At 42.1% G+C, this 14,904-nt stretch overlaps 1 protein-coding gene across 1 annotated transcript in view; it reads left to right on the forward strand.

Annotated features, from left to right (window-relative positions):
- The window catches only part of LOC134144240 (multiple epidermal growth factor-like domains protein 6), a 196,195-nt gene that overhangs the window by 169,438 nt on the left and 11,853 nt on the right, over positions 1 to 14,904 (forward strand). Inside the window, exons 24-31 of the mRNA XM_062583022.1 lie at positions 2,400 to 2,528; positions 4,305 to 4,433; positions 5,153 to 5,278; positions 6,369 to 6,497; positions 7,090 to 7,218; positions 8,747 to 8,878; positions 13,216 to 13,344; positions 14,334 to 14,459. Of these exons, the coding sequence (XP_062439006.1) occupies positions 2,400 to 2,528; positions 4,305 to 4,433; positions 5,153 to 5,278; positions 6,369 to 6,497; positions 7,090 to 7,218; positions 8,747 to 8,878; positions 13,216 to 13,344; positions 14,334 to 14,459 (1,029 nt within the window). The remainder of the gene's footprint in view (positions 1 to 2,399; positions 2,529 to 4,304; positions 4,434 to 5,152; positions 5,279 to 6,368; positions 6,498 to 7,089; positions 7,219 to 8,746; positions 8,879 to 13,215; positions 13,345 to 14,333; positions 14,460 to 14,904) is intronic.

A 14,904-nucleotide genomic window follows, 5' to 3' on the forward strand; every position in this document is an offset into this window, starting at 1 on the left:
TATTAAAAACAAATGAATAGATTTTTGTTGGGAGTTATAATGCCTCAACAATATAGAAGTGTGGATTTGACCATTGACATTTTCCTGTGCCAGAGATGTGACCTTTACTGTCTGTATAGAAACTCATCCAAATTTCAGTGTCTCCAAAAAAAATTTTTTCGTTTTCTGTACAGACTATAGAAGCTAAATAGAATTCAGTAGCTAAATTTTCCCCTAATTCTGTTAGAACTAAAAATACCTCTTCCTGGAGTTGTTAGGACTCGGCAGGATCTTCACAGAAGCGTCTCCTTTTGTTAAAGAGACCACGCTGGTTTGTAAAATAAATCAGTATAGAAAGATCAGTGTGCCCAGCATCTGTAGTTGGGTTACTGATAACTGGAGTTTTTATATTTCGTAATATCTGAGTACTTGATTTTGCAAAATTCATGTTCTTTTAAAGCAGCAGTTTCATTCTGGGGAGATTAATCTATGTGAGTTGCATGAAATCCAATCTTCTGGGCACCCTTCTGTGTCTTAGTCCATGTCTTTTCCCTTTGCTTCCATACACTTTTGATAGATGTTGATTTCCTGCCTGAATATTTTGGCCTCCACTTTCACATGTTCGTTATTCTGAGTGTTGAAAGGATTTTAAGGACTGCAAATGAATAATTCCTCCTTTTGCAGAGGAAAGGCACTGAGAGCTTGGAGCAGGAAGAAGCCTGATAATTTAAATGTTGCTGCTACTTTCCTTTACACTCATCACAGCGACAGGAGAAAAAGTTACCGGGATATTTGAATGTTTAGTTAAGGAACTTGATAAACCGGCTTAACTATATCCCTTGTTATCTTATTCTTCAGAGAAGTGGTTTAATAGTTAGGATTGTCCCACTGAGAAGCTAAGAAAGTTTGTGTAAGCTAAGTGAGAACAGTTAAAATTTTCCTCTCCAAAAGTTTCTGGTTTCTTACCAGAAATTTCAATGCAAAACTCTTTGTCTTCTCAGTGAATATAAGAAGAACTTTGCACACATACTCTAGAAACCTCACACCAACCACTAGTAACTAGTCAGGGGGCTTGGTTATGAGCTTGTTTTTCCTTTGGCTTGGTTATGTTAGAGTCCTGATCTCTATTGTGGAAATACTTAGTTCTGCTCCCATAACTGAGCCAAAGCTCTGTAAGATGGGCTGAATCTTTCACTTGGCAAGCAGGCCTCATTTGCAGAACAAACTCAAATGATGATGTGACTATGTTCCAGCACTTAGTTTTAGTATGGATGGGGTCCAAGTGATGCTAAAAATGAGTAGGGTTGAAAAGAAGTTCTAAGAGAAATGCTATCTGTGAGAGTTGCTTCTGGGAAGTCAGAAGTCCTCAGATAGGAAGAAAAAGGCTGTGAATAGCTCAGGTGCTGCCAGCCAGATCACCCCTGAGGTCAGGATAATATCAGTCCTCTGTTCTTGGAGTCCTCTCCCAGAGATGAGTCCTCCATGCAGAACTGTATTCTGCAGACAACACCCTCAAAGCCATAGAGGTTTTTATGAAAAGTCATAATTTGAGTCTGATCCTAGAGATGTCCTAGTCAGTGAATACCAGGCACTTTCCTGGATCAGGACCTTTTCTGACTCTCCAATGTGTGCCAGCAGAGCTAGTTATCTAGAGGGGATGAGACTCTGGGAGCTTTGTACAAGTGAATCAGAACTTCTGTAATGTAGACATAGAAAACCACATCAGCTACTCTTGTATTCTGGTGATGATACCCAGGAAACCAGAGTAACAGAGCAGTCTGCTTTCCACCATTTAAAGAGCTGCACATCTCCAGTGCAATGGAAATTACAGGGATTTTATCATCGCCGTTTTTCACGGAAGGCAGCACCAGCCCAGTTGAAATGCAGCTGAAGCAAGTGTACGTTTGCGAGATGGCTGTGCTAAGTTTTCACCTGGGAGCCAGCTGCTTAACTCAATGCGTTGAAAATATCACTCCTCTCTGACCAAAGAATAAGACTCTGGGTGAGCTAATGCATCCAACTGTGAAAAATGAACAATGAAAACAATGAAGTTGTCAGTTCTCTTACCAGGATGCAAATAAATATCCAGCCTGTCAAGCTGGCTGTTCTGCTGGACCATTAGTTTAACACAAAGACATTCCGCATTGCAGGAGGATGACAGCTGATCCATCACCCCAGTGAGTCTAGTCTTTGATAAAAATCTGCTCAGAATGTGTTATGATACATATTTTTAAGCCACATTATTTAGTGTCAGACATGCTTAATATGTGAACCTACATGCCTCTAAGATGTGAAGAGTGTAGCATCAGAAGCCAATTTCAAACTGATTTCCCCAGAAGTGGGTTATGTCTCAAATTTGCTCTGTATGATGCCTCCTTTGATGTGTTCTAATTGCATTTTATGGCCTTCTCTCGGTGCAGCCTGCCAGGGTGACAGTTATGGGAAAGGCTGCAGTCACGCTTGTAATTGTCACAACGGAGCACTCTGTGATCATGTAACTGGGACGTGTATTTGTGCAGCGGGATGGAGAGGAGCCACCTGCCAAGAAGGTACAGTCAGAATTTCACTCCCGTTGCAGAAGATTGTAGAAGGGAAAAATAAAACTGTGGCTCGGGGGGTTTCCACTGGTATTTAAATTATCAGCTCTTTGCACTGTTTTGTCATTATTTTTCTAGCTGCACAATAGTGCAGTTCAGCACGTTAAAAACCAGTCTCTGAGGCTGAGTCGCGGGTGTTGTGGTGCACCATGTCAGGGCACGCAGTGCGGGGCCAGGTGTGAGAGCACTGCACGCGCGAGGCGGAGGGGGCCCAAACAGAGTCGTAGACTGAAACGAGAGCTGATTCTGAAGTCTGCCTGACTGAGGAGAAAAAGTTCCATTTATGACACAGGAGCGAAGCTGTTTCTTTTCTGTAGCCGGCTTTACTATCCCATGCGTGCTACGGATACGCATCATTACCTTACGCTGTTCCAGACATAGTCGGCTAAATCCAGAACATGTGAAAGGCATTGGGAGCATTAGCGTTGGCAGTTACCGGTCTGTGAGGCTGAAACACAAGCCCAGCTCCAGCGAGACCTGAGGAAGGAGGGACAGTAAAGAAACGCTGTGCTGAGGCTTACGTTACACGTTCTAATCAGCTATATGCAAGCCACTAGCAAAAGTTTGTCCATCCCTGTCATAGAAACCTCCTATGTTCTGCGCCCCCTCCTCGAGATTCCTTGCTTTTTCCCCTCCCTGGTATCCTAGCAGTGCCACAGAGCAGGGACTGCCAAGCTTGCTGCTCTGCACGCACTAGGATTTGGAGTAGATGCCTCCAAACAAGCAGCTGCTGCTGCGAAGTGTAACAGGGAGAAGGATGGTTAAGAGAATGAAAGCTAGCGATGGTTGAGGAGTATAGAAATTAAGGGGTCCCCCTTTAGAACCTAGTATAAAAAGGCTTTCCATAAAGGAATAAAAAGCTTATATGCACCAAACCTTTCTTCTTGATGTGTCCAATACGATCTAAAACTTTCTGTTTTTGCTTAAGGGCCTCCAAAACAAATACAAAACAATCCAAAACAAATACAAAAATAAAAAAGCCACCGTGAAATATAAAGATGGTGTCAAGCATACCCTTTTTCTTTAATGATACTTTTGGTGGTTTCTGTACTTCTTCCCCTTTGGAAGGAAGGAGGCGGTACAAATATGCGAGGAGGAGTGAGCAATCTCCCAATATCCTCTAGTGACTGTCCTTTTGCAGAGTGAGCACCTACTCCTGCTAATATCTCAGACAGGTGCCACTTCAGCACGAGAGGTGTGTTTGGTTTTGGTGCCAAAAATCAGGATCCCTCCATAGGAACTAGTTGTGATGGGAATGAATAAACTTGCTTAAGTTAAAAATAGACAAACTGAAAAATGTCATCAGCCAGCTGTGCATAGCAAGATCAATTGTTTGTTATAAAAGTAATTGTGATTTAAGTGCACTGTATAAAGGAATGCTGAAAACAGGGAAATCAATAGCTAGATTCCTTAGTGTTGAGAAGGCTAAGAGGAAGGACCCAAAATATGTTTATTGTAAGTTTGAACAGAAAATTTTGAGTTCATCTACAGGAGACATAGTTACCTGACTTTGTCACCTGCCCTTTTACATATTTTGTTCCCAGAGCAGTTTTATATTAATGTAATTCCTTGAAAGTCTTGGCCTCCTTTCTTACTCTGTTGTAGCTCTGACAGCACCTACATAATCACTGGGGTTGTAGTGGGCATGGGCTGGGGAAGGCTGTTTTACTTGGCTCTCCCGCACTACTTACTTAATTTAAGTCTCTTGCTGCTAACTCTCGTTTGCAGTGTGCCCTCCTGGTTTGTTTGGTGTGAACTGTTTACAGCCCTGCATCTGCCAGAGCCAGGCTACGTGCGACCGTGTGACGGGCAAGTGTCTGTGTCCCGAGGGTCGGACTGGGATAGCCTGTGAGCTGGGTGAGTTTGTCATGGTCTTCGTTACTTCAGCTCCTTCTTTCACTCTGCAATGAAATTCTGTTCTAGTGAGGCCTGAGCTGACACAGTCAGGAGAAAAGAGATGAGGTGGAGAGGTCTAGAGAGATCTAAGTGTAAGAGCCCTTGTTTATCGTAAGTTTTGAACAGAAAATTTTGAGTTCATCTACAGGAGACGTAGTTACCTGTCTTTGTCACCTGCCCTTTTACATATTTTGTTCCCAGAGCAGTTTTATATTAATGTAATTCCTTGAAAGTCTTGGCCTCCTTTCTTACTCTGTTGTAGCTCTGACAGCACCTACATAATCACTGGGGTTGTAGCGGCTCTCCAAGCCTCTTGTTTGGAGACATTAAAAGAACCGGGGTTAGTCAAAGAAGATGGGGCTGAGCAGAGAGATGATAAGAATGCTCGAATCTGTAGAAAGTTGTTGGACAAAGGAGAGGAATAAAGTATTCTCTGTGTCTCTCGGAGACAGGGAAGAAAGGTAATATCTCAAATTGGGGAAAAAATAAAATCAGTGAAATTCCCAAAGATGAAAATGGTGTCGTTCTAGAACAGTTTGCCTAGGGAGGTTTTGGAGTCTCTGTGACTGAGGGCTTTTAAGAACAGCGTAGATCGCTTGCCTTATTTCAGAGGCATAAGTTTGATCTCGCTGGACCCCTTCGAGTCTTGCCTTCTGTCAGTCTTCCCGGTCTCGTTGCAGAGTGTGAGGAGGGGAGATATGGAGACAGCTGTGAGCAGAACTGTAGCTGTCACCACGGAGCCTGTGACGGGCTTTCAGGGAAATGTATCTGCCACTCAGGCTGGACTGGGGACCACTGTGATGTTGGTACGAGTATTTTCTCCTTCCGATGCTTTTTTTCAACAGCTTATTCTGCAGTCAGCCATTTCTGCCTCTAGCATATGGAGTCAGTTTCTCTGTAGGTTTTTTTGTATCTCAATTTTTATTATTTCGTAGGCCAGTAAAATCATGAAAGTGCAAGAGTTCCCCATTTTTCTCAGGAACTCTGGAGACAGGTCTCTGCTCAATGACAAAAACATGCCCTTGTCCGAATCATTTAATCCCCTTCTACTTCTGTACCATGACTGCTAAGAAAACAAAGGTATTTCTCTACCTTACAGATACATCGAAGTATATTAAAGAAAGTCGGTTGTAAAGAAATTTTGCCAGATCAGGCTGCACCCAACCACGTGCTGCTGCTTCTGTGTGTCAATGAGGGAAGCTCAGGAAATCAGACCATAATGGTTCAAACTGCATCCTAACTTCCATACCTGACCTACCGTCCAGATTGCTCAGGTTTAAAATAGATGTCTGCCATACTTAGATCCGTGCGAGTCCCTTAAATAGAAATCTTGGAAACAGCAGGTGTCAGATGACTTGACATCTGCTTTTGGTTCTGATGTGCTGTGACTTCTACAAGCCACAAGCGATTTTTTTGATGCATCGTAAGGTGCTGAGAACTCACAAGGCCTCACTGGTCAGAACTGTAAGGACCTTTGCAGTGTGGATCTCCCATTTCTTCAGGCCACACATTCTCTTTGATCACGGAAATGAAAGACCTATAAGGTGGAAAGTAGCACCTAGGCACAATGTATTCTCACTATAGAAACAGTTATTATTCCTCCTTCCACTTGCATGACAGCATAAAAACAGATGACATTACTGTTTCTGTAGAGATGATCTGGATTTGTACTTTAGACTACAACTAAGTCTTTGCAAATCTTCATGTAGAGACTGACTAATAGTCAATACTAAGGGCTTTTAATATTTTTGGTATATTCTCTTTCAATTATATTTTCTGGACATACAGTCTTCGTAGTGTCCATCATTATGTCTAAGAAGAAAAATATGCTGTCCTATTTGTCAATGACTGATGCTTTACGTGCAATAGAAAGAACTGGTGTTCACTCTCTCTCAGTCTGCCCCTCTGGATTTTTTGGGAAGCAGTGTGAGGAACGGTGTGACTGTGTGCACAGCTTGTCCTGCAACCATCAGACTGGAGCATGTCACTGTGAAAAGGGATGGCGAGGGAGGCAGTGTGACAAACGTGAGTATCTGCTAGGAGTTTAAGGAGAGAACTTCTGATTGTTGTTAGATCCTGATCCAGTGACAGGATCCTCTCATTCCTGCATTACTCCTCTGAAATTCTCACCACCTCATAGAACTGTTGTATCTATTCGGTAGGTTTCTGATAATTTTTCTCCTCTTTGTAAGTCATCCTGGAGTTATTCTGAAGATATTTCATTCTCCTCTCTGAACTGCTTCAATTTTTGAAAGTATGGATGCTATTTATGGCATAGAGGGCCAGATCTTGGCAGTCACCAGATGAAGTCCGTGCTGAATCTGGCTTTTGATTTCTAAAGACTTGGCTCTTCTATCTGCTTAAAGCATCTTTAAAAAGAACCACCCCCACCCTACTCTGCAAACTCTTTCTCGACATGCTCTTACCTCTATTTGTCAAGTGTAATGTGTTAGCCTGAACTTTTTTTGGATTTGTGCTAACTTGCGTGGCCTCACTGTTGGACACATTCTGAAGTGCTCACGTGGATAGCGGCAGCAGATCAGTTGAAGAGCGGTAGTTTTCAGTCATCCTTGTGCTCTGCCACCTCTCCCAACCAGAATTTGTCCCCTCATTCCAGCTTGCTTGCCAGGCTACTATGGCCTGAGCTGTGCCCAGCGGTGCGCTTGTCCTGCGGGTGCCCCCTGTCATCACGTAACTGGAGCGTGCGGATGTCCGCGAGGATTTACTGGCTACGGCTGTGAAAAGAGTAAGTTGTTTGTACGAATGTAAATAGTTTCCTTGGTAAAAACTACAGGAGATCAATTCATATCTGAAATTAAAGAAACACAATGAGTTAATTGATGCCGGAAAGACAGCGACAGAAGAACTTAACAGTAACGAAGACGGACCAGAGCCAGAACGTGGAATCAAGGTGCACCTCTCTGCTGCCGGTCACTGACCCACTGGTTTAGCCAGTTCTGCCCGCTCTTCCCAGCACTGTTTGGGTTAGCGAGGTCTTCCTGCTCGAGGTCTGCAGCTCTCAGGCTGGCAGAGAGCAACTGGGGACTGAACTCCATAAAAATAGAATGAGGAGATGCCAGCTCAGCTCAGCGCCCTGTCAGTGGCGGTCATTCTGCCGTGGGTAAGGCAGGAACTCTGCTTTCTTTTGGCCTTTTCCCTGTGAGAGAACTTGTATTCTGGCCTGTTAAGAGTTCATGGAAATGTCATTATCTAGTTTTATTCAATGCTGAATTTGGCTGTCTGGAGTTGTCTTTGAAAGCAGGCTTACTCTGTGACCCTGGCTGCATAACTCTGACTTTGTGTCCCATATCTTTCACTAAAAGACTATAAATCCTGATCCACAACTAAAGCAACTGGTTGGAAATTAATAGAAGGAATGTAAGTAACCACCGTGCTTGGCCCTGGGCACGTTGCTGAGTTGGGGCAGAGGGGCGGTGATGGTGCTGCTGCCCCTCGTGGCTTTGCTGAAGACTGGGCTTGGCTGCTGCTTATGCTGCTCTTGGGGGGGAGAAAAGCCAGGATCTGGGGCTGATGAATATTGCTCCTCCAGCCAGCAGTGGTTGCTGCTCGTCTGTCTCGTGGGATACGCGTTATTCCTGCCTGCAGCAGGAAGCGCAGCGCCGCAGGCTGCCCTCCTGTTCGCACAGCCTCTCCCATCCCGCAGCATCTCCGGGCAGCCCGCCTTCAGCGCAGCCTGAGCCACCTCCGCAGGCAAGGGGTGGCCGAAGTCAGCCTTGCCTGGCTTAAAAGCAGTCAGCTACATCTGTTACGCCTATTTACATTACCTGTGAAGCAGGTCTGAGCTATGGAAATGCTGTAGGGAGCAGCAATATAAGAATTAGACGTGGAAAGGCCAAAAAACGCTGACAATGTGGCTGTAGCAGACAAAATGCAACGTGTAAAAAATGTTTGTGCTAAAGCAGCTTTGCAAGTTTAAACTCTCTGCAAAAGGTAGAATGTCTTTATCCATGCACCTGGTCCCTTGTGAATTATACTGTTATTTTAGTCAATTTTACCTGACATTTCCCTATGATTTTCTCTAGTGACAAGAAAATTGTATCTGGCCCTTGACAGTTGGACACAAATTGACTGAATGAAACAAAATCAAGCAGTGAAGTAACCCCCAAGTAAATGTAATAAATCTGAAGTCCCGGAGGACAGCATACTTCTGTAGGCAGGGATTTTATTTAATAAATTTGAGCTTGCTCTTTGTTTGAGTGCTATATTTACCAAGACAAATTTAATTTATTGGTTTACATTTCCTCTTCCCCAAGCTTGTCCACCGCGCACGTACGGTAGGAGCTGTAACCGAGTATGTCAGTGCTCTGCAGAGAATGAGCAGTGTCACCCGGTGACGGGCAAATGCTCCTGCCTCCCGGGGCGCCACGGGGCCCGGTGTGACCGCAGTGAGTATGCAGAAGCACATCCTGACCCTCTGAATTCATCTTTATCAGTACCTCCAGCATGGCCTGAGATACAGTAATAGGTTGTGTTAATGTACAGTAATAACAATGCCTGCCTTGTTGCAAAGATTCCTTTATTTTTTTATAACTGGAGATCAGAATCATTTACTGGCGAAATTCTGTCCAATTTCATGCCACGCTGAAGAATGTCAGTACAATTCTCTGCCTTTACAACTCTCATCTTCAGCTACATAAGGTTGTTATATAGCTCTTTTTTTTTTTTTTCCAAAATACCTAGGCCAAAATGCTTCCCGAAATCTCTGAGTGCTCAAGTAAGGATAAATGGTTATTATAAAACAACAAGCTGCAACTGGCAATAAATCTAAGTGATTCATAAAGTCAGGTTGTAGAGCCTTCTGAGGAACAATCAAATTAAACAAATTGTTACTCTGGATTGAAAAATGGTGACTAGTGTAAAGGACAAAATGCCAATTGGCTGAACACTCCATCATAAAAAATATTCCCAGATCCACATGCCTCATGCTGGTATTTTAGGACATCTGTAAAATTGTTTGTGGTGGAATGTGGCAACTGATAAGAAACATATACTGAAGTATCCAAAAAAGGAGACAGTTAATTACCTTTTTATTTACAACTTTAATTTTGTTTCTACTTTGTGGCTTGTAATAGTCTCATAAAAAAATAAAAGGCTGTCGTCTTTCAAGTTCAGTCTTTCTCTTGTTGGCAAATGCTGATTTTCCTTTCCTAGGAATACAGAATGGCTCTGTTTAGTTTGCTTTCTTTTTTGGGTGAGGATTTGGATACAAAGGCCAGCTGCAATATGTGCAGATCTAGTGAGGGTTAAGTCTGTGTTTTATTCATAGACTAGAAACTGGTAAGAAGAACAGATTTGAGAGATGGAAGTTTGTATTGCCATCATGTTAGCACAAGTCATTCTTTAAAATAAATAGAAACTAATATGTAAGGATTGTTTGTTCTCTTTTGTACATCAGTTCTCACTGTAAGTGAGATCAAAATTCGGCCTTAAAAATCTAGATTAGAGCTGTCTGGATCCATTATAAATTAGATTATAATATTATAGTAGAACAGTAGAAGAGATTAGCTATTTAACAATGCTGTTCTAAAAGACTTAATCATGGTTAGCCTATTACCTTTTATGTAGTAATCTTGCAATAGTTGTTATCTTTGTATACGGTACTGAATCTCCATAGATTATAGTGGCTGTCTTGAGTTTGCTTAGATCCTTAAGATTTTACTTCCAAATATAAATTATGAAAATATTATACTGAAGTGCTGATGTAAAAGAGGTCCCGTACAAAGTGAAATCTGTGTCTTATTGCAAAGAGGATTTTGCCATATAGTTCTGGGTAGATGGGACTAAATCTGTGGTGTACAAGATCGGGATCCTTCATGGTGCTGTGTTCTCTTAGATTCCAACAATACACAGTATCTTGAAGAGTAAATTCTCAATATATAGATTCAGTTTTGTTAAAATTTTAATGGGTGGTTAATGAAGTATCTTTGTATCACTGGCAGAGAGGAGGAAAATTTCTCTCTCGTGTCCCTCTTTTATTTTCCCTTATTCTCTTGTAACTTTTGACGATATGTAGAAACATGAAAATGGAAGCAAGGCAGTTTACATGTAAATTATCTTTACATATAGGTCAATGAAGTGAGACATCATGGGCCTGATTCTGAACTTGCACTGTCTGATAACCAGAGATAGCTAGCGTGAGGAAATTGGAGGAAATTCTCCTCATTTCAGAATGCTGATCCAACTACAGATAGACTTGGGGCTGCTCCATGATGAAGAAGCTTTCGATATAATATTAAAAACAGTGTAGGGAGCCGCTCCCAAAGAAGTTAAATGGGCTTCAGTCCAGTCAACATGTGGTTGGATGCTGCTGGAAATGGTTTCTGGCAACTATTGCTATATTTATAGTACTGTGAAAAAAGATTCAAGAAAATATCTATAAAAGGTGTAGTTGGCTGGGAAATCAAATTTCCAGGAGCCAAAAGCAACTAGGCTTTCATGTTCTCAAATTTTGGAGTGAAGAACTGAAATAGTCTCTTGGCAGGATACAAAGGAAGCAGGCAAACTAGCAATGAGGTTCCCATCAGTTGTCTGTAACTCGATGGACGGGCAGGTATACTTGAGTGTGGTGAAGTTAGGGGAAAAAAGAAAACATTAAGAGGTGGTGTAATGGATAGAAAAAATGACACTGTATCTCTGTGCTGTTTACTGAGCTGGATGAACTGTGAGCCAAAAAGATCTCACCAACTTCACCTTCAAGCTGTAGCTAACCAGATACATCAAAACTGCCTTTTTTGGCAATGCAATTAGTAATATTGGTAAGGAAAGCCCTAGTGTACACAGTTGGTATGAAAAGATTTAGGAACTCTCAGTAATGGTAAACCCACCCAAACCAGAAGGAAAAGATCAGGAAATGAGTTAGAAATCTGGCTGCAGTTCCTGCCGTTCTCACAAAAACATAAGTCAGATGCACAGGAAACTGTTAAATTAGAAAATGTCTTTATTAGATAACTGGTGGTTAGAGGCTAACCCTCTTTGTAAATGCAGAGCCTACTTAAGTGGCAGGACACTGTGTAAATTGCCCTAGCTGTCTGCGTATAAGTTCTTTTGCAAAGTGGTAACAGATGAGACAGCCTTGTTAATAATCACGTGAATGTTGCCGCCGATGTGTTTGCCCTGCTTGTGTTGCTCCCTGTTGAAATGAAATAAATAAAATACTGCAAGGATAAATAAATCTGTAGGAAGTGAATTACTGCATCCCCTTTTAGTTATGAAACAGCTCTTGTTAGTTTTGAACTGAAGACCAATTCTGAAAGCTTTGCCAAGGAGAAGCAGCATAGCTGGGAGTGTAGGAAACAGAATTAAAAAAGAGAAAAGCCAAATGATGACCAAAGGGAAAGGGACAGGAGAAGGAAACTTGCTTAGAGTCCAGACTAAATCACTGAATTGAGGTGTGTCCTTAGCTTCATTTCTTGGTAGAAATTAAATAGATGCTTTGGGGATCATTCTTCGATGCCAGGATTTGCATATGAAACAAATTTTCTGTACTGACAGAAGGAAGCACTGATGACAAAGTATTCATTGAGAAGAAAGCCTGGCTGAGAAGGGCTGGGGAGAGTGTCTGCATGTCGTAAAAGCGTATCTATCTATTTGGTCCTGATGACCTGTCATCATGATTCAAGCAAAAGCCCATTTTCAGTTATATTTAAAAAAAATCCCTTTAAAGATGTAGCATAATCTCAGTCTTGCGCGTGTGCACTCTCTCTTTCCTTCTCTCTCTTTCCTTTGGTGAGGTGGGGGAAGATAAGGAAAGGAGGCAAGGAAATGTCATTTAGAGGTAGTAGTATGAGTGCAACTGTTGAACCATGTTCATATTTTGTTGCTCTAAGCGCGGTAGCTTCTCCCCCTTGCAGTCATCTATATTCTGTTTCTAGCCTTGGAAAATTGGGAGGATGGTCGCCAGAGTTCAATTTTAGCACCCTGGAGTCAACCATGATAGCTAGAGGCTCATGCCTAGGAACTGTGCCCAAGACTTTTCCTAGTTCTGGCCCTTGTGTTTTTGAGGAGTATCTTGAAGAAGTGAGCTAAGTATAACAGGGTGTCTTCCTAATTTTGTATTCAGCATTCCTTTAAAATCAGCTGTCCAAAAAGAAAACAGAAATACACACTATCAGAAAACACTCAGAAAACTTGTTCATGGACAGCCATGTGATGTTGGTTTGGCAGTTCATTTGTCTAATGTTCATTTGGATTATTACAAAATACAGCTTGTCTTTTCTCAGACAATTTTCTCGCTTTGCCTGTGAAGTGTATGTACCTTGTATCTATCTTCTGAAAAGGTGTCTCTTGAAATCTCTTATGTTGCTGTCACGTACACATTTTTGCAGTCTCGTATCCACAGCCCACTAGATTGGACAGAGCAATGCAAATTCCAATTTGGAGAGGAAGAGTGGATTAGAGAGGAAACAAACTGTACTACATAACTATGTAAACGTTTTTGAAAAAAGAAAAAAAAAAAGGAAGAAGATCTGACCCACTAGCTAGAACTGGTCCTCCAGACCAACACCTGAAAGACTACTGTTGCCCAAAGGAAGATGGACCAAGGCTTCATCCATCTCTGCCTTGGAAGGAGAAAGGGAAACAGGCTGATTTGGAATAGAAATCCAGGAAGAAAATAGGCTGGCTTTTCTTTCTATCTGCAAAAAAAAAGTGCTTATGACAGGAAATGCAATGGTCTCACTAGCTACATAGCCTGATTGCTTTTTTGTTTTGTTTTTTTAAACAGGGTGTCCAGAAGGTACTTACGGTTCATACTGCCAAAAATCCTGTAAATGCACGAATGGAGGCCACTGCGACCCTGTGACGGGAACTTGTGATTGCGCGCCTGGTTTCATTGGAGCTGACTGTAGCAAAAGTAAGCCAACGTTCATGTTCTGCTTCTTTTAAAAAGCAGCACTGAGAATAATTCAGATAATAGTTTGTTGGTATAAAAATAGACAGATCCCAGCTAACACTTGCTTGAATTGTAAATCAGGATTCCAACTCAGTAAAAATTCTTTTGCAAAATATTTTCCCTCCCTTTTTTATGTGTGGAAGCAAGGATACTCATCCCAGGATTATGGCCTGCTTGCCCAAATTTATTTCTAGAGACAGCTCAGCGTGAATTGCTCAAGTTCCTTCTTCCTGTCCAAAATTTCTAGGTTGAGAAATTATCTCAATATTTTGCTTCACGCTATGGTGACATTATTTTCAGTAAATGGGAAAAAGTTCAAGTTTTGTCATGGCAAGGCTGGTAAGGATTCCATGGCAACCCTACTCTTCCCTTTTTACTTTAGGGCTGGGTTATGTGGCTGAATTTCTGTAGTATTTCCAAAACTGTGATCTCCTAATATGGATATCCTAATATGAATAAATGCTGGGCCTTTGGTGTATCCACTTGCTATACCTGTGCAGACTGTACAGGTTTTATAATCAGCGCTTAACTAATATTTTGTCATTTTCAATCACTTTCTGTAGTTCTCTTCAGCTTATCACAGAAAAGCAACGCTTTAATTCAGTAGTCTAAAAGTTTGCTGTTTAATACAGGGCAGCATCAATATTAAGGAAAGAAGGAATCCTTTTGTTGGAAGCATAACTAGCTGACATTGCAGTTCTACGGTCACCTTTGTGGTGACTGGAAAAAGCTACCAAATGTTCCACGTGAAAGCATGGAGGACATTTATAAAAACTTTTCAGAGGAAGAAGTTGTCATATCTTTGGATGGGTTTTGTTTTCTTAGTTGTTGTTTTGAAGCCTGTTAATTGGAATAAAAATGAAGCTAGCTCTGCAGAGTGCTGCCTCTGTTAAAAATGAAAGCTGGCACTGGACACCCAGGATACTTAATAAAAAGTCTGTTTCCTTCAGCTTGCCCTGAAAATCGATATGGGAAGGACTGCGCCCTGTTCTGTTCATGTGGTAGAGGTCAGTGTGACCCACGGACTGGCAAGTGCACATGTCCTCCTGGCCAAACGGGAGCTGGCTGTCAGCAAGGTAACAAAGCAGGACCCGCGGTCATCCCGTCAGCTGGGCATGTCCTTGGGACAACCAGCAAATAAAACTTCGTGCCAAGCATTGTCTGTGGCTGTGTTTCCCAACATTTTTGAAGCCAAGCTTTACTAGATAATGTTGCGGTTTGCTCTACCTCACAGGATCTTGATTCCTGTCCCTCTCTACTCCCTTAGTCCTTCTTTATCCTCCCCCCATCTCCTGCCCAGACCTCACTGCTTGGCCCCACCACCATTGGTACCATTACACTAGTTTTCTGCAAAGCCGAAGAAGTCAGGGCTCTCAGAGATTGCAGTCTAAACATGCTGTGTGAACCTAGGACAGGGGAGAAGGTGAGCAGTGTGGGGCACTGTGGATGGCTGGGACTAAATTTAGAAGCAAATTGCTTGAACTGAAAAAGTAAAGGGAGATGATGTACTGAAGAAAAGGC

This window comes from Rhea pennata, chromosome 9 (assembly GCF_028389875.1).
Source record: "Rhea pennata isolate bPtePen1 chromosome 9, bPtePen1.pri, whole genome shotgun sequence".
Classification (NCBI taxonomy): domain Eukaryota; kingdom Metazoa; phylum Chordata; class Aves; order Rheiformes; family Rheidae; genus Rhea; species Rhea pennata.